At 36.6% G+C, this 23,009-nt stretch overlaps 1 protein-coding gene across 3 annotated transcripts in view; it reads left to right on the plus strand.

The window, feature by feature from the left end:
- Positions 1-23,009, plus strand: part of LOC142226186 (apoptosis-resistant E3 ubiquitin protein ligase 1) — a 157,177-nt gene that overhangs the window by 56,551 nt on the left and 77,617 nt on the right. Inside the window, exon 2 of one of the 3 annotated variants that reach the window (XM_075296075.1) lies at positions 4,517-4,935. The exons of the other annotated variants lie outside the window; for them this stretch is intronic. Within the exon in view, the coding sequence (XP_075152190.1) occupies positions 4,860-4,935 (76 nt within the window). The 5' untranslated portion in view covers positions 4,517-4,859. The remainder of the gene's footprint in view (positions 1-4,516; positions 4,936-23,009) is intronic. 3 annotated transcript variants of the gene reach the window in all.

A 23,009-nucleotide genomic window follows, 5' to 3' on the forward strand; every position in this document is an offset into this window, starting at 1 on the left:
TCGAAATATTTGAAATAAATTGATATGGGCATTAAAATGGATCGATCCAGCCCATCTGCTAGTCTAACATTCAAGGAAACATAAAAAGATAGCCGTAATTGGAAGTTAATTTTCATTTACAATCATGCTGTACATTGATCGAATGAATAACGCAATGGAAACTAATGTGCGTAAAAACTTGCATAGTTACAAAAATGTGAAGTGTTTTAAAAAATTTGGTTTAGCCGGAGTCGGAGTCGAGCAAAATTTTTACGACTCCGACTCCGACTCCAGCAAAATCTTCAGACTCCGACTCCAAGACTCCGACTCCGGCTCCACAGCCCTGCTAACAACCATACCAAAATTGGTCCAATCACACAAAAATTGGTCCATATCGGTTCATAATCATGGTTGCCACTAGAACAAAAAATAATCTACCAAAATTTTATTTCTATAGAAAATTTTGTCAAAATTTTATTTCTAGAGAATATTTTGTTAAAATTTTATTCGGTTCATAATAAAATTTTCATCATTGTCAAAATTTTATTTCTATAGAAAATTTTGTCAAAATTTTATTTCTATAGAAAATTTTGTTCAAATTTTCATAATCATGGTTGCCACTCGAGCCACAAATAATCTACCAAGATTTTATTTCTATAGAAAATTTTGTCAAATTTTGTTAAAATTTTATTTCTGTAGAAATTTTTGTCAAAATTTTCTTTCTATAGAATATTTTGTCAAAATTTTTATTTCTATAGAAAATTTTGTGAAAATTTTATTTCTATAGAAAATTTTGTTAAAATTTTATTTCTGTAGAAAATTTTGTCAAAATTTTATGTCTACTTTGCCAAACTGAATTATATACGTATTGGATCGATCTTTTTTGATTTAATATATACAACGTATGGACTTACATACAATTTAGAAGATGGTGTTAGGAGGTTTTAAGATACCTTGCCATCGGCAAGCGTTACGGCAACTTAAGTAATTCGATTGTGGATGACAGTGTTTAGAAGAAGTTTCTACGCAATCCATGATGGAGGGTACATAAGCTTCGGCCTGGCCGAACTTACGGCCGTATATACTTGTTTTTTTTTTTGAAGATGCATTTGTCGTACACATATAAATTTTAACAAATTCTGTACTATTTTGTGGGACATACGAATTTAGTAAATCTTTATGCTCCTTTTGTGTACAATTTTCCCCTTTAGTTCATTTATGTTGGGAGCCAACGCCATGTCTACAAAGGGTCATGGGTCTTATCCCAGATTCTACCATAGAGAAGTTTACGACTGTATAGTCTAAGTTGCCCTAAACTAACGCGCTGCCACTATAACTACCCAGCAAAAAGATGTGAACAAGATAATTTCTATTGGACAAAATAGGTCATTGCAGTACAATTGTACTTACGTATGTACCATGGGAGCCACGGTGGTGCAATGGTTAGCATGCCCGCCTTGCATACACAAGGTCGTGGGTTCGATTCCTGCTTCGACCGAACACCAAAAATGCGGTGGATTATCCCACCTCAGTAATGCTGGTGACGTTTCTGAGGGTTTCAAAGCTTCTCTAAGTGGTTTCACTGCATGGTGGAACGCCGTTCGGACTCTGCTATAAAAAGGAGGTCCCTTGTCATTGAGCTTAACATGGAATCGGGCAGCACTCAGTGATATTTAAGAGAGAAGTTCACCAAAGTGGTATCACAATGGACTGAATAGTCTAAGTGAGCCTGATACATCGGGCTGCCACCTATCCTAACCTAACCTAACCTACGTATGTACCCTGACTGGAATGTCCATATGCTAAGGAATAGAAAAATAAACTGTGGATCGCTTAGTGTGAACATAACAGCGAATATTAAACAGGGAACCCCAGATATAAGTATATTATCCCCCAATCGTGGAAAAAGCCGATAGAATCTATAAAAATTATGGAAAAGGTGAACTTGTTACAAAAGAGAACAAACGAACCATCTGGTATATTAATAAATATTTTCATTGTCTTAATAAAAATTTTACGCTATATTAATGAAAAAATATCGTTGGCTCAATTGTAATGAATTTTTTCTTGTAGTAGTACACTACGTGAGAAGGACGAAGTATAGAATTTCATACAAGCTTTGGATTAGAGGTGTGCACGGGACACGAAATTGTCGTGACGAAATTATCGTGACGAACATTTTCGTGATTCGTGCGTGAGTCGTGAGTCACGCTCATGACAACAGCGTGGGTGTGCGTGAGCGTGATTAAAATACCAAAATGTCGTGCGTGAGCGTGAGTCACGAAAATAGTATCTTCGTGAGTGTGCGTGAGTAACGAATTACACTCACGAAAATAAAACGCTTAAGAGTTAAATTCAATTACAATTTTAGTAACACCTAGGATGTTAAGAGTTTAATAACACTCTCGATTTTAATAATGCTCATGTTTTCAGACACTTCGGTAAGGTAAATTAATAATAAATTTATTCGTGAGTCACGATATTTTTCGTGAGTCACGGTATTTTTCGTGAGTCACGACGTTTTCGTGCGTGAGTCCTACTAAAAAATATCGTGCGTGAGTGTGCGTGAGTATGATTTTTCAGTCGTGAGTGAGCGTGAGTAAACTATTACTCACGTGCACACCTCTACTTTGGATTTTACGTTGGCTCACCTTATTTGAAGGCAACCTTATTACGGTATGAATACTATACTGCAGATAATTGCATACTGGCACACATAAGAACCACATAAACATATGACACTCATATTTTACTCGATAACCCTGCATAGGCAAATTGGTTTGCAGATATGGCTTATACGAATGTGTTCTTAAATAGCTAGACATACCTAGAAGAACGAAAACGAAACTATCCGTGATTGCTCCTCATTAGCTATTGAAATTTATTTGCTTGATTTTGGCACGTCCTATACAACATTGTGGTACTTATTTGTATTCATATGCAACAAATGTAAGTTGTAAGGAAGATAGTGGGAAATCATATCTAAGACTCGCATAAGGTGAATTCTTTTTTTATCATTGAATATATTAAAGTACGGTAAAGGGTGATTTTTTAAGAGGTATAGGAAATTTTATCATAAACGAAACACATAAAATTCAGAAAAATTCATTAAATCTTTATTTGAATCGATAGTACGGTCCGATAGTACGACCATGTACCACAAGTGGTCCATCGTCGTTTTCAATTTTGCCATATTCTTATCAACATTTCCGCATTTCTCACGAATAAATGCTTCAATGTTGTCCTCCAATGCGCCAATTGAGGCGGCATTGTCTGTACAGACATGAACTTTAACATAGCCAGATCTTACACCGAAAAAAGTGAACTGTTTTATAAACTAACCCGTGCAAAAATTGAACTTAATGGTACTCCACATATTGGTATTTTCCCAAACCATTGTCAAGACCAGGAAAACTTAATCCCATGTTGTTCTCGTTGTTCACCCTCAAGAAGTGAAGCCGGTCTATATGGAGGCATTACCAAATGGACCGATAAAAACTTAATCCGATACACGTTTTTGTGAGCCTAAAATACCAGAATATTTACAATTTCAGGCAAATCAGATAAAAACTACGGTTTCTAGAAACCCAAGGAGTTAAATCGGGAAATCGTTCTTATGGAGGCTATACTAAAATATGGAGCGATACTCACGAAAAATTTTTCAATTAAAATTTTAATTGAGTTTTAAAAAATATTCAATTAAAAATTTAATTGATTCAACAAATTTTTTAATTGAAACAAAAGTCAATCACAAAAATTAATAGTATCAATTAATTTTTTAATTGACCTTCAATTAATTTTTTAATTGATACTATCATTTCTGTGATTGAAGGCATTTCAATTAAAAAATTAATTGGATCAATTAATTTCGTGATTGAACCAGAAAAAAATTTTTTTGTGTGTAATCATGGCCATTTTAACCATACAGTAGTTCATTAATTCTATTTGTGGGATACGTACGAAAAGTTTATTTTGCTTTAGTTTATATTGAACTTATGTTTATATATGAACTTTATACCCACTTTTAGTTCATAAAATGTTTGAGAGATACTTAAAAAAATTAAGATTTCATTAAGTTGTGGAAATTTTCGAAAATAATAAAAAAAATTAGAAATTTTTCCAATAAAAAAGTTATATTTATTGTAGCTTTGATTAAAGATTTTTTCTGTTATAAATGTTGTTACCTTTCCTAGATGGGAAAAATAACAACTACCTTCGTTTGTGGTTTTTATCTCTTTCGTATTCTAGCTTAAATTGCCTACATAAAAATCACAAACAGTAGAAAAAAATTTCACTTCTACCTTACTGCAATGCCTATTCGAAGAAATGTCCTGCTTTCGATTTTGTACATGGTGGTTGAGGTTAGTGAGGGCAATGAGTGTCTAAGGATAAAAACTTCAACTACATACAATGACAACAACAATAAGTGCTAGGATTAGCACAACAGTAAAGTGTTTTTGTATGCTGTGTCATTTGCATTTCAATTAAATTTATAAATAATTTAATCGTTACTGATGCTCCATTTCAAAATCTATAGCCCAATATGAACGAGAATAAGATAAGCAATTTAACCTCGCCTTAACTATTGGAGTAACCCCAGCAACCATTGCAACGAACTAATTTCTCCTCCTCCCCCAAGGAAAAAAATAATGTTTTTAAAGTTTATTTGTCAAAAAAATAAGAAATATAAGCTAAAAAATGCTTAAACACCTGTGTTTGAGGTGTTTTGTGTAGAAGACCTACAACTACCTACACTATTGCTACATGTTCCAATGTTATGTTCCGTTATATTAGTGTTTAAATATAAAATTAAACATATGTGTTAGTGAATTGTTTTGTGTAAACGAAACGTCTACGACTACCAACGATACAACGAAAATATGTGGTCACCTGAATCGGAAATCAACTCAATTGCCATGGCGACAACCATGCGTCATTCGCAATCGTCATCATCCGGTAAGTAGCCAGTTTTTATTGTTTTTCCCTTTCGTAAAATTTGTAGTGATTTGACATTTACATGCCAAACCCTATTCATGGCTTCAAAAATTTTTTAAAGAAATTTTAACTAACATTTCACGATGGTATGACCTAAAATTAGATAAAATGCCGAGATTGATTAGATAGGTTCAAATGTAAAAACCAAACAGTCGGATTTTCCCAAAATTGTGTTAGCCTCTGTAACATATACTCCCAAACACTTTCTGCTTCAAGTATATATATATTTTCAGATTTTTTTTTTCAAACAAAAAAATGTTTGTACTGTGCAAACATGCTATGTTTCACCCTAAGCATATCTTTGTTTAAGGCTCCAAATAGTTAATTCAAGTTTCTAAACATTTGTTTGCTTGCAGCAAAATTTCTTAAATACGAGGGCGGTTCGGAAACTTCTTAACCTATCAATGAAAGAGAATAACATACACGGATGAAAAAGACTGTTTTTCATATGTTTGGCTATAAACATTATATGTTTGGAACACAAATTTTTAAACACAATATTTTTGAGTGCAAGCATATAATGTTCATAAACTAGCATAACATGTTTGGGACATATATGTTAATATGTTAGAACATATTATGTTTGGGACATAAAATGTTTGTAAATATAATATGCTTGGATGCAAACATATATTAATTTAGAAATAGCCTATAAAAATATATGTGTTTAGTAGCTTGGAGCGCTATTTAACAGGGAGCGATATTGAATTAAGTTGGTGGTTGTTGCTAGTTATTACAAAATTAACATTTTATTTTTCCTTGGGCAATTGATCAGCTACTTCTTTGATCCTTACAAACTGTGTGGTCCGCTGTTCGAATCCCCGTCCGGCAAAAGGTAAAATTAAAATAAAAAAAATCATACAATTGAATAATTTCTTCTACAATGTTTGTATTACAGAAAAAGGTGCTAAGAACTAAAAAATCTCGTGGAAGTGAGAAAGATGTGGGGGAATATACAATTAGGCAGAAACAAAATTTTGAGCATTCAGGTCAAAAAACTTTGTTGTTAGCACCTATATTACCTGTTTATTTTCATAATTCATTATGATTGTAAATATATAAATAAATAAATAAAATTTTGAGCACAATATTGTTTGGGAGAATTTTTTTTAAGCATATAATATTTTTGGGTGCATAATGCTTCCAAACATATTATATGTTCACATAATAACATATTGTTTTTTGGAAGACAACATTATTGAATTTGGATGCAAAAATACAAAATGTTTGGAACTTAGACTACCCAAACATGTATTGTTTAAACCAATATGCTTTCAAACATATTATATATTGGAAGAGATCAAACATATAAATGTTTGGGCAATACCCAAAAATATATATGCTTGAAGCAAAATATGTTTGGGAGTATATGTTACAGAAGCGATTTTTTGTGAGCGTGTAGTTAGTTTTTCAAAAATATTTTTTTTTTTCAATATAATCTCCTGAAACTTCAATACACTTAGTCCAACGCTTTTCTACACCCTCAAAAAAAATCGCTTCTTTAACATATATTCCAAACATATTTTGCAGGAAGCACATATATTATTGGATACTGCCGAAATATTAATATGTTAGGTTAGGTTAAAGTGGCAGCCCGATTAAGATTCAGGCTCACTTAGACTATTCAGTCCATTGTGATACCACATTAACTAAAAGTACCTATTACATATGGGCACTTCTAGTTTTAACCGCTGAACCTTCTTGATTATTTTTCTTTGTTGAACCAACCAGATTGTTCCAAAAACAGTAGCAGACTGCTTAAGTTAACGTTTTCCAGATCCGCCAGTAATCTGAAGCTATATGCTCCTAAAAGTTGCTTGCGCTTTACACAAAATGCAGGACACTCACACAAGAGGTGTTTAATTGATTCTTTTTCCTCCGCATCATGACAGCTCATACAATAGTCATTATACTTCGCGCCAATAGTTTTTGCAAAATCGCCTATCAGGCAGCGACCTGTTATAGCAGATATCAGGAGTGATATCTGACGTCTCGAGAACATTAGCATATCTAGTGTGCGGTTTAAGTTGAAATGGGGCCATATTTGCTTGGTGTCGTTACAACCCTTGCAATTCTCCCATCGAACATTTGCCATCATAACAGCCTTCTCACGCAGCATGAGCTTGCAGGTAGCTAGGGGCATACCAACAAATTCTAGTTCCCCTGGAATATGTAAGGTAGTCCCTAGCCTTGCCAACTCATCCGCTTCGCAGTTCCCCGGTATGTTCCTATGGCCAGGCACCCATATTAGGTGAATATTGTACTGCTCAGCCATCTCATTGAGAAATTTGCGGCAGTCGATGACCGTTTTCGAGTTGAGGAACACAGAGTCCAAGGATTTTATTGCAGGTTGACTGTCTGAGTATATATTAATGCCCACATTTTTTGGAACATTACTTCTCAGCCAATTCGCCACCTCTCTTATTGCTAATATTTCAGCCTGAAAAACACTACAGTGATTAGGTAATCTTTTCGCTATTCGAAGTTCCAGATCATTAGAATATACTCCGAAACCCACTTGTCCATCCAATTTGGAGCCATCAGTGTAGAAATCTACATATTCTTTATTCCCCGGGGTCTGTGTGCACCACGCCTCACTGTTGGGGATTAGAGTCTTAAACTTTTTGTCGAAAAGTGGACTCGCCAAAGTGTAATCCACTACGTTAGGCACATCTGGCATTATTTGGAGGACAGAACTGTGACCGTAACTTTTTTCGGACCACAGCGATAGTTCGCGCAACCGCACAGCCGTTGTTGCAGCTGACTGTTTGGCCAAAATGTCTAAAGGCAATAGATGCAGCACGACATTAAGGGAATTTGTTCCTGTCTTGCTGAATGCGCCTGAAATACACAAACACGCCATACGCTGAACTTTATCTAAACAAGTCGGTTTCTGAAGTGCCGGCCACCAGACTACAACACCATATAGCATTATAGGTCTAACCACTGCCGTGTATAGCCAATGCACAATTTTTGGTTTTAGTCCCCACTTTTTTCCTATTGCCTTTTTGCACGAGTACAAAGCTACAGTTGCCTTCCTCGCCCTTTCTTCAATATTAAGCTTAAAGTTCAGCTTCCTGTCCAAAATAACGCCAAGGTATTTTGCACATTCACCAAAGGGAATTTCAATACCCCCTAAGGAAATAGGCCTAACCGTGGGAGTTTTGCGATCGTTGCAGTACGTGACTAATTCTGTCTTTGCAGGATTTACCCCAAGACCATTGTCTTTCGCCCATTTCTCAGTCATCCGGAGGGCCCTCTGAATAATATCTCTGATTGTGGATGGGAATTTTCCCCTGACTGCCAGAGCCACATCATCTGCGTATGCCACCACTTTTATCCTTTCTTTTTCTAGAGTAACCAGAAGGCTATTTATAGCAACATTCCAAAGAAGAGGTGATAGAACTCCTCCTTGGGGAGTGCCTCTGTTCACATACCTTTGTATGTTTGCTTGTCCTAGTGTGGCTGAAATACGTCTCTTCATTAGCAGTTCGTCTAACAGCCTGAGTATACATGGATCAACATTCAGAGTTGTCAGTCCATTTAATATCGAGCTCGGATGGACATTATTGAACGCCCCTTCGATGTCTAGAAACGCTACGATTGTGTATTCTTTGACAGATAGTGAGCTTTCAATAAAGCTGACTAGTTCATGTAGTGCGGTCTCAGTAGACCTGCCCTTCGAGTATGCATGCTGTCCTTTCGAGAACAACCTTGAATCGATGCTAGTTCTAAGATAAATATCTATCATCCTCTCCAGAGTCTTAAGTAGGAATGAGGATAAGCTGATTGGTCGGAAATCCTTCGCCCTCGAGTGAGAGGCTTTTCCCGCTTTAGGTATGAAAACGACTTTTGTTTCCCTCCACTTTCCTGGGATATATGATAAGTTGATACATCCTTTGTATATCACTGACAACCAGGGGATAATTTTGTCAGTTACAGCTTGTAACTCCGCCGGAGTAATTCCATCAGGTCCGGGGGATTTGAATGGTCCAAAGCTATTTAGCGCCCATCTTATTCTAGTTTCCGATACAATTTCCTCGACAGGAAACGACCGCTGAGCAACTGTGGCACCGCCAGTACATGGTTCAACCGACTGATTTCCAGGAAAATGTGTGTCCAATAGTACCTCCAGCGTCTCCTCACTGGACGTTGTCCAATTTCCCTCCGATGTTTCAATGAAACCTGGAGCGGAGTTGGTGGATGCTAGAACCTTCCGTAGTCTGGAAGCCTCGGACGTATTCTCAATACAGCTGCAGTAGTCATTCCAAGAGTTATGCTGAGCCTTTCTCAGTTCTCGCTTGTATCCTCTCAGATTCCTCTTGTAAGCGTCCCAGTCCTCAGGGGCTCTGGTGGACTTTGCCTTGTTAAAGAGCTTCCTGCAGGATTTCCTCATATTACTTAATTCCGTAGACCACCATGGTGGTCGATGTTTCCCCCTTGGCTTTCCTCTAGGGCATGCAGCTTTCAGTGAGATGTTGAAGGCCTTAGTAATCCGCTCCACTGCGTGTTCGATATCTTGCACATTTCTCATATTTGTCTCTGTTATTTCCGGTATCATCATATTGAACGATTCCCTATACCTATTCCAGTCAGCTTTCCTAACATTTGGCGAAAATATGGTCTTGGTGATGTGAACATCAAATTTGAAACTGATGTAGCGATGATCTGAGAAGCTGTGTTCACTTAAAACATGCCACTCAGATATCATTTCATTCAGTTCTTGCGAGGCCAAGGTGATGTCCAAAACCTCTTGCCTGTTTTTAGTGACAAAGGTTGGGGCATCTCCCTTGTTGCAAACTACCAGATTAGTACGCAAAATAAACTCTATTAGCGACTCTCCCCTTGCATTAGTATCACTACTTCCCCATATACTATGATGCGCATTCGCATCGCATCCCATAATGAGTTTCGTCTTTGTTTTCAGTGACTCCTCAACTAAGGTCTTAACGGCACATGGAGGCATCTCCCTGTCATGTCCCATATAGACCGAAGATACCCAATATTTGCATTTGGCTATTTCTAAATTGGCAACGACAGTGTCTGCATTGCACATTGAAGGAAGCAGAAACAAGTTAAGCTCGTTTTTAGCAATTATACAGGCTCGAATTACATCATTACCAGTATACTGCAATAGTTTGAACCCCGGAGTACTTAATTCACATATTTTGTTTCTATAAACATATGGTTCTTGAATAAGAACTATGTTTATGTCCCCTTTCATCAGGAGAACTTTTAAGGCAGCACATGCAGCCTTACAATGATGAAGATTTATCTGGAGGATCCGTAGGACCATCGAGATTTTCAACAACCGTCACATCAGCCGTTTCAATCGAGTCATCAAGAATGTCCTCTTCAGAGATATCGGTGACTCTCGCAATAACCATAGGTTCGACTTTGGTGAGTTCTGAGGCAATAGAAGCCTCCTCACGCATACGGTATCTATCCATGTCTTCAACTTTGGTATCTCTCTCGACTTCGCAAGAGGATCCGCTTACTTCTGATTCAGACAGAGGCTTGTCCATTTCTGAATCCTTTAGCTGATCGTTTTTATACACCTTCATTTGGATATAATGAAAGCCATAACATACACGGCCCTGGGACTTTGCTAGATGTGGCAAAGACTGAGTGTTCAATATAAACACTGCATGCCGTCTTGGTCCATCCACTTCATCCAAACGGCCAACCTTCCAATCAGCTGTTGGAAGATCTGGATTGCATCGTTTCAGTCTATTTAAAATAGATTCAGGGTCAGAAGGGTTTGCAGGTATCCACGCATGTGCTCTAGGTCTAGCTGGTATGTCTTTCTTCTCGACTAACTCTAGAGCAGCTCCTTCCCAAACTTCACCAATTAGTATCAGAGCAGCTTTAAAACATTCTATAGACCTCTGGTCCTCAAATGCGACTAGCTTAAATCGTCCTTGATACCAACCAGCCTCTTGGTGTCGAGGATCTGGGCCGGGAAACTTTTCCAGCACCTGTGAGTAGACGCCAGACAAAGCATTCTCAATTTCCCCCCATTTTTGCTTTGGAACCATACCGTCCAATGCTCCTTTATTAATGATAGCCATCACAAGGCTATCTTTAGCAACTGAGGCAAACGATATTTGATCCCTTTTGGAGGATGGAAGCTCATCCGGCGATCGTTCCCTTTTTCCAGTCTCAAGAATTCCTTGAGCCCATTTTAAGGAATCGCTTTGTTTAGCCGACAGCGTGCTTGGGTCGACTGATCCTAACTTCTTTAGGATAAACAAAGCATTTCTGCGTTCCTTGAATCTCTTTCGTGAGGGATTACCTCCTTTTGATGTCGTTACCTTAGAAAAAGTTCGACTTGTCAGAGTGTCGCCACCTGTCGACCCGTCTACAGGTCGACTAATTGGGCCTAACTCTTGGTCATTGCCCAGATTTATAACTACAGTCGATACCCGTCCACTGGGCCCTGAAGTTAGCAACCCAGTGGATGACTTGGAATTTCGCTGCATGGTGGCTTAATATCCCACCACACTTGAAATTCGTAGTAGGTACCTATTACGATGAGTTTATCCGCTATTGAAAAACACGTCCGTTCCGTTCGACGGTTGAATAAAGATATTAATATGTTTGTTTTATGTGAACATATTATATGTTTGGAAGCATTTTGAGCCCAAAAATATTATATGCTTGGAAGAATTTTCATCAAAGAAGATTGTGATCATTCCCTCACATAATTTTCACTTCCACGAAATTTTTAGTTCTTGGCACCTTTTTCTGTAATACAAATAATGTTGAAGAAATTATTCAATTTTATATTTTTTTTTTTTAATTTTACCTTTCGCCTGGGCGGAGAATCGAACCGAGGCCCATACAGTTTGTAAGCCAACACACTATCCACTGGGCTACGTAGTAGTTATAGTCACCAGTAGACAATTATCGTTACAAGTTACATTTATATAGCATACTTTGCAGCGCCCACGATCCCATGCAAACATAACATTATTTAAAAGAAACATACATTTGTTGGCCACGTGGAGCAGTGGTTAACATGTCTGCCTTGCATGCAAAGGGTCGTGGGTTCAATTCCTGCTCCGACCGAACCAATTTTTTTTTTGCAATTTAGACATTTATACTATATTAAATTTTTATAATGAAACTTCGAAATGTGGGTTATTAAAAATTTACAGTCCCCACATACATAAAATTCTCCTCTCAAGGCGAAAACACATGCTGTTTTTTTCACATCTCTATGCTCTTGGTTCCGAATGTCTATTCTCTTTACTCCGAATAATCATTCTAATATTCAAATTAAATAATATTTAGACTTAAGCATATAAAATTTTTGGCCTTGTCATAAAGCAGTTTTCCGAAACAACATACAATCATTTCACAGAAATTGTAAACATATATATGTTTGCTCGAAATTTGTAAATTTATATATGTTTACATTCACACATATTATTTTTATGAAACATTCATACCCCAAACATAATATATTTTAACATATTAACATATGTGTCCCAAACATTTAGTGTTAGTTTAGGAACATTACATGTTGGCACTTAAATATATTGTGTTTAAAAATTGTGCCCGAAACACATTTTGTTTATATCGGAACATATGAAAAACATATTTTTCTAACAGTGCAGATAGTCAATCAATAAAATACCTTTGAAGTCCCAAAAAACCGTTACCATAACCTTACCAGCCGATTGAATTGTTTTTGCCTTCTTTGGGGCACTTCCTCCAGCTTCAGTCCATTGTTTGTATTGTTCTTTTGTCTCTGGAGTAGAGTGGTGGATCCATGTAACGACGCTTAAAAACCATTTTATTTCGCTTAAAACGATTCAAACAAGCTTGTGAAATGTTCATTCTTATGCGTTTTTGATCGACTGTTAACAAATGCGGCACCTATCTTGCAGAAAGCTTTTTCATCTGTAATTCTTCATGCAAACTTAAATGGACTGGATCATTTGAGAAGCCCATGATGTTAGCAATTTCACGCACTTTTATTCGTCTATCATTTAATACCACTACGTGGTTCATCTTCAATGCTTGTACGACCACGTTTAAATTCAGCAACTCAATTTTTTACTGTTGCATATAAAGGAGCAACTTCACCTAACACATTCACCATATCATTATGAATTTCTTGTCCCGATAAACCTTTTTTATGTAAATATTTAATGACAGCACGCATTTCTAATTTTTCCATTGTAAAAAAATTGCGGATGCGTCGTTTTTCAACACCTGTTTCTATATGAAGGTGTTGCCAGATCGAAACGGAATTTAACATGTGTTCATAACAGAGATGGACGTTTCCAAAACACTTAACTTTTTTCTATTTATACCGCGCTTTTTTTTGCTAGGCTAAGAAGTTTCCGAAATGCCCTCGTATAATTGTGTTAGAATACAAACAAGCACGCATGGTTGTAATTTATTAAAAAAATGTAAGTCGATAAGCAATCATGAACGAGTACTCAGCAACCTACACTTATGCTGTAATTAAATTTGCATATCTATGTATCTATTTCTTTATCTATCTCCGTCACCATCTTTATCATTTCTTCTACTCGCTCTTTCTCTCTCGCCAAACATATATGTATATGTTTATACGAAATTTCAAACTTACGAGTATATATGTTTGCATCCAGAGATATTATATTTAAGAAAATGTAATGCCCCCAACCTAATATGTTCTAACATATTAAAATATATATGTCCCAAACATATTATATTAGCTTAGGAATATTATATGCTTGCACATAAAAATAATGTGCTTAAAATTTGAGTTCCAAACACATAATTTTTATACCCAAACATATGAAAAACAGCCTTTTTCGTCCGTGTATATCTAAATCTGACCCGATTTTTGCCAAAACAAAAGCGACAAAGACAATGAGCCGAAGTAAGAACCCATGCTGAAACTTCGAGCTGTACTTTGCACACTAAAATACATAAACAGACAGGCGGACAGACGATCGGTATACTAAACGATAGGTCTCAGACTTACCATCTTGGCGTTACATGAAAAGGCACAAATTTATAGAACAAACGAAATAAAAAGAAAATGTCATCGTCATGTTTGTAATCATTTTATACCTTGTCTCGGTTTTGGAATTTCAAGAATGACTTGATGTTTGAACAATTGGTAGCAAAAAAGTTTTTGATTAAAATTTATATTTTTTCGGAGCTGGTTTTCTTTTGGAAAACGAAACGCTCCGGTACCGCTCCGGCAAAAATAGGCCTCGCTCTGCTCTACTCTGTCCCTGGTTTCGACCGAACGCCTTAAAGTTTTTTTTAGCGGTTGATTATCCCCTCTCGCTAATACTGGTGACATTTCTGAGTGTTTCAAAGCTTCTCTAAGTGGTTTTACTGTTATTTGAATCGGGCATCAATGAAAAGGGAAGTTCACCAATGTGGTATAACAATGGACTGAATAGTCTAAGTGAGCCTAAAATATCGGGCTGCCACTATACCTAACCTAACCAAACCAAAACCATCCCGACTTGATTTGTATTGATGCCACAAGAAGAATGAAAATTCCATGAACTAAAATAGAATTAAATTGACTATAGTGCCATATACACTGAAAAAAAACATGCCCGGTTCCAAAGATTTTGTCTTTAATAGAAAAATTTAGGTATTGATTCCGAGCCAAAGAAGTGGAGAATACAAGTAAGGATAGTTTTAAGACACAATTATCTTTTAAATTTGGGTTTTGTGTACTTGCTTCTAGGAAGCAAATTTTAATTTTTGTTTTTTTTTCAACTTGTTTTCTTCATAAGATATCAAAGTCCTTTAAAAGCGACAATTTTATTTTCCAAATTCGACTTCCAGTAAAAATTATGCTATGTTTCAAGTAAAAGACGTCTTTAAACTAAAGTGTTGAAAAACGTGTCCTATATTTCAACGATTTTTTTGCTTTGTATTCAAGATGCAAAAAAGACAACAAATTTAAAGACAATTTCATTTTTCATTCATTTCAAAAAATTTTTCTTTCATGTTATTATACCAATTTTTAAGGCAAATCACCTAATTATAAGGACAATACGACTTCATTGAAAAGTTTATCGACTTTTGGACACGGAAATAAATTTTATATTAGAGAAATGCGCCTTTTATGCTAAGCAAAATTTGCATTCGTATCCCAGCAAAAAAAAAAAAATTGGAAGTTCTTCCAAAAGCACAACTTTAAAAGAACTTCCAGAATATGTACTCCCATTGATGTTCTTTATTTTAACTACCCAGGAAGTTCTTTTAATTCAATTTTTTATAACTTGATTTGTTCATACTTTTAATGGGTAATTTTAACTTTTTTTGTTTCAAATAGGCTAAAAACAGAGTAAGAATTCATAAAATGGTACAAATCATTTAAATTTTGTTGAAAAAAATGCTAAATTCAATCTGAAAAAATTGTGAATTTTTGAAAATATTTGAGGTCAAACGTTTCCAACAAGCGTTAGAATCCATTAAAAATTATAAAAATTATTTATTTGACAAAATATAACAGAATTTTTTAATTTACATCCAAAACACTGAATTCGTTGCACAAATTCAGTGCAACGATTGTTGAAATGGAGGACTTCCGTCCTATGACAAGCCCATGTTAAATTCATCGCTTCTGCGTCAATTATGCACCACTTCCGGATCCAAAAAGAACATTTTCATGACTTCTTTTGCGACGCTTTTTTTGCTGGGATTTTAAGGAAATTAAATTTTTGGCCTCACGACAATATTTTTTTCAGTGTAGGGTCCACTTTTTTTATTGTTGGTTTTCGTCAGTTTTAAGTAATTATCTAGGAGACTACAACTTAAAGAAAATAAATGCTAATATGTAATCTACGAACATCCCCTTTTACGCACATGGTATGTTTGCTTATTATGATGTCTCCAAAGAAAGGATAATTCTGTTTACATTGGAAAACAGAGAAAGGTTCAAAATTTTTAATCGAAAAGTTTAGATTTTAGTTTACATCGCAAAGAAAAAAAGACAAAACAAATAATCGATGTTAGATCTCAAAATAACAAATAAACAAAGCCTCAAATATCAAAGAATGTGGACAAAACTTTGTTGACTTTCTATTGAAAGTTTTTCTTAAGTGGCATTGTTTGTTGGTGTCCTTTTTGAGTAGGGACAAATGGTTGGGCTTCACTTGAAAATTTATAGCTTGTTAGGTAAAATTTATTAATGTTTTAGCCAACAATGGCATATGTTGCCGCACTAGTTTGGTTAGTAGAAGACCGAAAATATTTCTTGTTTCAAAGGACATTGTCTACACAATGACCATTGTTTTAAGTCAAAAAAAAAAAGTTTTGTGGGTTTCGATGGTAGCCAGAGAACACAAAAAAATGGGTCTAAAGTGTTCCATACATTAACACAAAATGAATCCTTTATGAAATCCATTCGATTTGTGTCCTAGTCGAAACGATAATTAATCATCTTCAGTTTATTTTCTATGAAAGTGAAAACTATTCATCATCAGTGTCATAATGATTTTTGGTAGCATGTCATCTACAGTTTACCGCATAATAATGTCGTACTTTGGAAAACTCGACAATCTATTCAATCAATCCATCAAACAATCAATCAATCAATACAATGAGGAGGTAATATTCGGCTCTAAAATTAGCGTAAGGGTAGTAAATGATATCAGTGACAGTGATGTCCACAATTTAGAATAAAATAAGTAAGACACACTGACATAAACCGGCCGCTAATAAATAAATTTTTGTTAGTCGAACTACTCCTACTAGCTTTGGAGAACTTCAATTAAATCAATTGGCCGACAAAGCCATCATACGTTGAACGAAAGCTGTTCTGGAGTATCAAAGCAACCATGGACCGTTATGGTGGTCTACAACATTACCATCTACGGCGCTTATACAGCAGCGTTTAATCTTTGGTGTACGTTTTTGCATTATGCCCGATTTAAAAAAGGCAGCAGTTCGTAAAGGTTTCGATTTCTGTTCTGAAAATTATGCCATTCACAGTGGAAATTTAAGGCCATTTCCAGCACTGCCTACAACCAACATTAGGTTAGGTTAGGTATAGTGGCGGCCCGATATATCAGGCTCTGTTAGACTATTCAGTCCATTGTAATACCACAGTGGTGAACTTCTCTCTTTTCACTGAGTGCTGTCCCATTCACATAGCGGTAAAACCACTTAGAGAAGCTTTCAAAAACACTCAGAAATGTCACCGGTCAAATGTGGGATAATCCACCGCTGAAAATCTTTTTGGTGTTTGGTCGAAACTGGGATTGAACCCACGTCCCTGTGTACGCAAGGCGGGCATGCTAACCATTGCATCACGGTGGCTCCCTACAGCCAACATTGAAAGTCAACCAACCAACGATTACCCCAGCGTTACGATTGAGAATTTCTAAATATGTTAGTGGCACTCACAAAAAAGGTGGCAAACTCAGAGTCACACACTTTTTCATAAAAAGAGTGGCACATTTTTTCATAACGAAAAAGTAACAATAAACGCATCAGTGTTTGATATATAATTGTAAAATAACTCAATAATCATTTTATCTTTATTTTATTTAAAATCTTTCCTTGAGATTTAATATTAACCCAGCCAATTTCCCTTGCATACTTTTGGGAGCCACCGTGGTGCAATGGTTAGCATGCCCGCCTTGCATACACAAGGTCGTGGGTTCGATTCCTGCTACGACCGAACACCAAAAAAGTTTTTCAGCGGTGGATTATCCCACCTCAGTAATGCTGGTGACATTTCTGAGGGTTTCAAAGCTTCTCTAAGTGGTTTCACTGGAATGTGGAACGCCGTTCGGACTCGGCTATAAAAAGGAGGTCCCTTGTCATTGAGCTTACCATGGAATCGGGCAGCACTCAGTGATAAGAGAGAAGTTCACCACTGTGGTATCACAATGGACTGAATAGTCTAAGTGAGCCTGATACATCGGGCGGCCACATAACCTAACCTAACCTTGCATACTTTTAGGCGGAACACTTGTCCACTGAGAACATTATAACAAAAAGGGGGAATTGTTCACAAATATATTATTCCATTGGTAAACTCGATTACTTGTTAAGACATCGACTATATCTGTAATATTAGCGTTATTGGGGATCAAAATGTATAAAGAAAGGCCCACGGTACAAAAAAAACTATTAAAAAGTGGCACAGGATGATGAAAAGGTGGCACAAAAATGTATCACATTTAGTGGCACAAGAAGAAAGAGGTATAAAAGTATCACCGCTTGAAAAAATTTCGAAAATTTGCCACTAAAGTGGCACAACGGTAACAATGGATTGGCTTAAAAACCAAAGTTTGTTTTTAGGGTGACCTCAATTAACGAAAATTGAATAATAAAATACGGTCAAAATTTGGTCAAGGAAAAACGCTTGTAAAGCGGTGAAATCGTTTATTTAAAAAATCAAATTAAATTTCTTTTTCAAGTTCAATTAGTAAAAATTCAGGAAAAATATTCAGTTAGGCTTTCGCTTTTCCAAATCCGAATTGCCGGGCCTCACGCTTGACACCTGCCATCAGATTTTGTACACCCACCTTGTCCACCTTCTTCGCCGCAGAAAGCCAGTTTGCCTTGAACTGCTGCTCGTCCTTAGCAGTTTTTTTTTTGGTCTTCTTTAGGTTCCGCTTGACAATAGCCCAGTATTTCTCAATTGGGCGGAGCTCTGGCGTGTTGGGAGGGTTCTTGTCCTTGGGAACCACCTGCACGTTGTTGGCGGCGTACCACTCCATGGCCTTTTTACCGTAATGGCAAGATGCCAAATCCGGCCAAAACAGTACGGAACAACCGTGTTTCTTCAGGAAAGGCAGCAGACGTTTATTCAAACACTCGTTCACGTATATTTCTTGGTTGACAGTCCCGGAAGCTATGAAAATGATGCTTTTCAAGCCACAGGTACAGATGGCTTGCCGAACCAGATATTTCTTTGCGAACTTTGACAGTTTTATGTGCTTGAAAATATCTGCTACGTTTCCCCTTCCTTTTGCCGTATAAAACTCCTGTCCCGGAAGCTGCTTGTAGTCGGCCATTACCACGCAGTCAAACTTCGTCAGCATCGTCGTGTACAGCCTCCGGGATCGCGCTTTGGCCGTCGTATTTTGTTTATCATCGCGATTTGGAGTCACTACCTTCTTGTAAGTCGATAGTCCGGCTCGTTTTTTGGCTCGATGCACGGTTGTAGACGATACACCCAGCTTATTTGCGGCATCTCGTAGAGAGAGGTTAGGGTTTCGCTTGAAACTACCGGCAACTCTGTTTGTCGTCTCAGCGGCTTCCGGTTTTCGATTTCCCCAGACATCCTGGCTGTCGACAAACGTTCCCCAAACACTTTAATTACAGTTGTAACGGTTGATTTGGCAACTTTTAGCGATTTTTCCAGCTTTGCGTGCGAGTAGCTCGGATTTTCGCGATGCGCGAGCAAAATTTTGATACGCTGCTCTTCTTGCTTGGACGGCATTTTGACAACTGAAGAGTGAATTCCAAAATCAAAATAGGAGCACCATTCTACACATACACACCTTCAAAATGAGGGGTGTTCACCTAACCTAACAAAAAAATCGAATAAGTTCAATTTTTTACCAAAAATATATGTTGCATAGAATAAAGGATAACATGAGAATGCTGTTTATATTTTATAACAATTTTTCTTTTTTTTTTTGGGTCATTTTGCATTCGCCCTATTTTTGCCTGTTTTGAATTTGTTCAGGTTGACACCCTGTTAGCTCAATCTTCTAATGTTCTTTGCAGAGACCAAGCCCGATTTCTTTTTGAAGTGAAGCAAAATCTTATTTCGCTTAATGCCTTCCAATTATTGGAATGGAAATTTATTCCCCCTGGTTTTACCACATATGGGTTGTCTTTGGAAGGCAGAAGTTAAGAGTTTCAAGACTCATCTTAAGAAGGTGTCTCACTCTCAGAAGTTCACTTTTGAAGAGTTCAGCACGATGTTAGCCCGAATCGAGCCATGTCTTAATTCAAGGCCCTTTAACAGATTGGCTGATAAGCCCCGGTCTAACAAAGAAAAACAATTTTTTTGGTCAAAATTCGTTTATATTATTCAACATAGTTCCCTTCAAGAGCCATATAACAATTATAACGACCTTCCAATTTTTTGATACCATTTTGGTAGTACTCCTTCGGTTTTGCCTCAAAATAGGCCTCAGTTTCGGCGATCACCTCTTCATTGCAACCAAATTTTTTCCCTGCGAGCATCCTTTTGAGGTCTGAGAACAAGAAAAAGTCGCTGGGGGCCAGATCTGGAGAATACGGTGAATGGGGAAGCAATTCGAAGCCCAATTCATGAATTTTTGCCATCGTTCTCGATGACTTGTGGTACGGTGCGTTGTCTTGGTGGAACACCACTTTTTTCTTCTTCATATGGGGCCGTTTTGCCGCGATTTCGACCTTCAAACGCTCCAATAACGCCATATAATAGTCACTGTTGATGGTTTTTCCCTTCTCAAGATAATCGATAAAAATTATTCCATGCGCATCCCAAAAATCAGAGGCCATTACTTTGCCAGCGGACTTTTGAGTCTTTCCACGCTTCGGAGACGGTTCACCGGTCGCTGTCCACTCAGCCGACTGTCGATTGGACTCAGGAGCGTAGTGATGGAGCCATGTTTCATCTATTGTCACATATCGACGGAAAAACTCGGGTGTATACTCGTAATACACATCTGCAAACACCGCTCAGAATCATCAACACGTTGTTGATTTTGGTCAAATGTGATCTCGCGCGGCACCCAGAGCTTCCGCATATCCAAATATTGATGAATGATATGACTAACACGTTCCTTTGATATCTTTAAGGCCTGTGCTATCTCGATCAACTTCATTTTACGGTCATTCAAAATCATTTTGTGGATTTTTTGATGTTTTCGTCGGTAATAGAGGTGTGCGCGTGACACGGAGTTTTCGTGACACGCGTGATTCACGCGTGAGTCACGTGATTCGTGAATGAAATTTTGACCATATCACGTGAATGTGCGTGAATGGGACTGAACAACAATGTGTCGTGCGTGATCGTGCGTGAACATCAAATTCTGTTCGTGAATGTGCGTGAGTGAATTTTTTTCAAAATCACGCTCACGACAAAAGTCACGTTCACGAAAAAATTCACATTTACGAAAAATTCACGCTCACGACAAAATTCACGCTCACGAAGAAATTCACGTTCACGAAAAAAGTCACATTCACGAAAACTTCACACTCACGATGACATTCACGTTCACGAAAAAATTCACGTTCACGAAAAATTCACTCTCACGAGAAAATTCACGTTCACGAAAAATTCACTCTCCCGAGAAAATTCACGTTCACGAAAAAACTCACATTCACGAAAAATTCACGCTCACGATGAAATTCACGTTCACGAAAAAATTCACATTCACGAATTAATTCAGCCTCACGAGAAATGACACGTTCACGAACCTATTCACGCTCACGACAAATTTTATATCTACAAAAATGTTTTGCTCACGATAAAAAGTATGTATGAAATATCTGAAATACTAAAAATTAGAAATTGTATTGGACTTCATACTAGATTTTATTAAAAACAACATTTTCATTATTCATGTTTCGCAGCTAAAATTTATTTTTTAATAATTAGCTTTAAAAAGTAACATTTACTCAAGTATATTTTAAAATTTATTTTTTAATAATTAGCTTTAAAAAGTAACATTTACTCAAGTATATTTTACTAAACATGTACATAGTTTCATGGGGTTAAATTTTAAATCCTATGAACATAGTGTACTCAATGAACTATTTGAAATATATGACGCATATTAAGCAAAATGTCCAGTATCGATACTGCTTTCATTTTTATATCAAAAAATTCTGAATAATGTGTTGGGGTATAACTGACGTCGTCATTCCGGTTGTAACACATTGAAATACTGCTCTCATACAGAATAATATTCTGGGTCGTGGTGAAACTTGAATGTCCGAACGAAACAAGCTATCGATATAAAACTTGGTATAAGTAGTTGTTATTTATGTAGGTGGATGGTATTACAAATGGGCCCCCATATTTGGCTTCCGGAAGAGCAAATTTCCATATGGGTCCTTAGTTATATATAGCTTGTTAATCAAAATAAATAATAAAGCCAACTAAGATAATGATTGAACATTTTTACATTTTTAAATTGAAAACCTACTTCCAAATATAAAATTAACAATTTTCGGAAATAATTGGTTTCATTGGTTCATTAAATTTTGGCTTAGATCTGAAAAAATAATTCTATATAGTATAATTATAATATATGTAATTATAATATAATAAAAAATAAAATAAGTAAACAATAACACTATAAATCATTGATTGCCTCAATTAAAAATTAATTAAGTTTTTCGGACAAAATCAATTCAAATTTTAATTGAGTTTATATTTTGATTTGATTAAAATGTTAATTGTATCTGTTAATTTTTTAATTAAGTACGTTTTCAACTTCAGATTTTTAATTAGAAATATTTTGGCGAATTTGTGTGGGTAGCTCATTTGTATCACAAGCGAGAGTAAGTTTTTAAGAAAAAATGTAATTTACGAATGAGTAATTCGTGAATTACATTTTTTCGTTTGTTTTGTAAGTATAATAGTCGTGAACGAGCGTGAGTTGATTTTACATCGTGAGCGTGCGTGAATAGTTTTTATGAATCGTGAATGTGCGTGAGTTGCATTTTACATCGTGAGCGTGCGTGAATAGTTTTTATGAATCGTGAGTGTGCGTGAGTAAGTTTCGTATGTCGTGAACGTGCGTGAGTTGCATTTTACATCGTGGGCGTGAGTGAATAGTTTTTTATGAATCGTGGGTGTGTGGAAGTACGTTTCATTGTTCGTGAACGTGCGTGAGTAGTTTTTTTCGAATCGTGAGTGTGCGTGAATAAGTTTGTTGTTCGTGAGTTGATATTTCCCGTCGTGAGCGTGCGGTAGTCACTATTCTGCAATCGTGAGTGTTTATCTTTGCAGGATTTTGGTTCGTGAACGTGCGTGAGCGTGAGTCAATAAAAACCTTCGTGCGTGAATGTTACGAATTCATTCGTGAGCGTGCGTGAGT

The sequence above is a fragment of the Haematobia irritans genome, chromosome 2, assembly GCF_050003625.1.
Source record: "Haematobia irritans isolate KBUSLIRL chromosome 2, ASM5000362v1, whole genome shotgun sequence".
NCBI classification, from domain to species: domain Eukaryota; kingdom Metazoa; phylum Arthropoda; class Insecta; order Diptera; family Muscidae; genus Haematobia; species Haematobia irritans.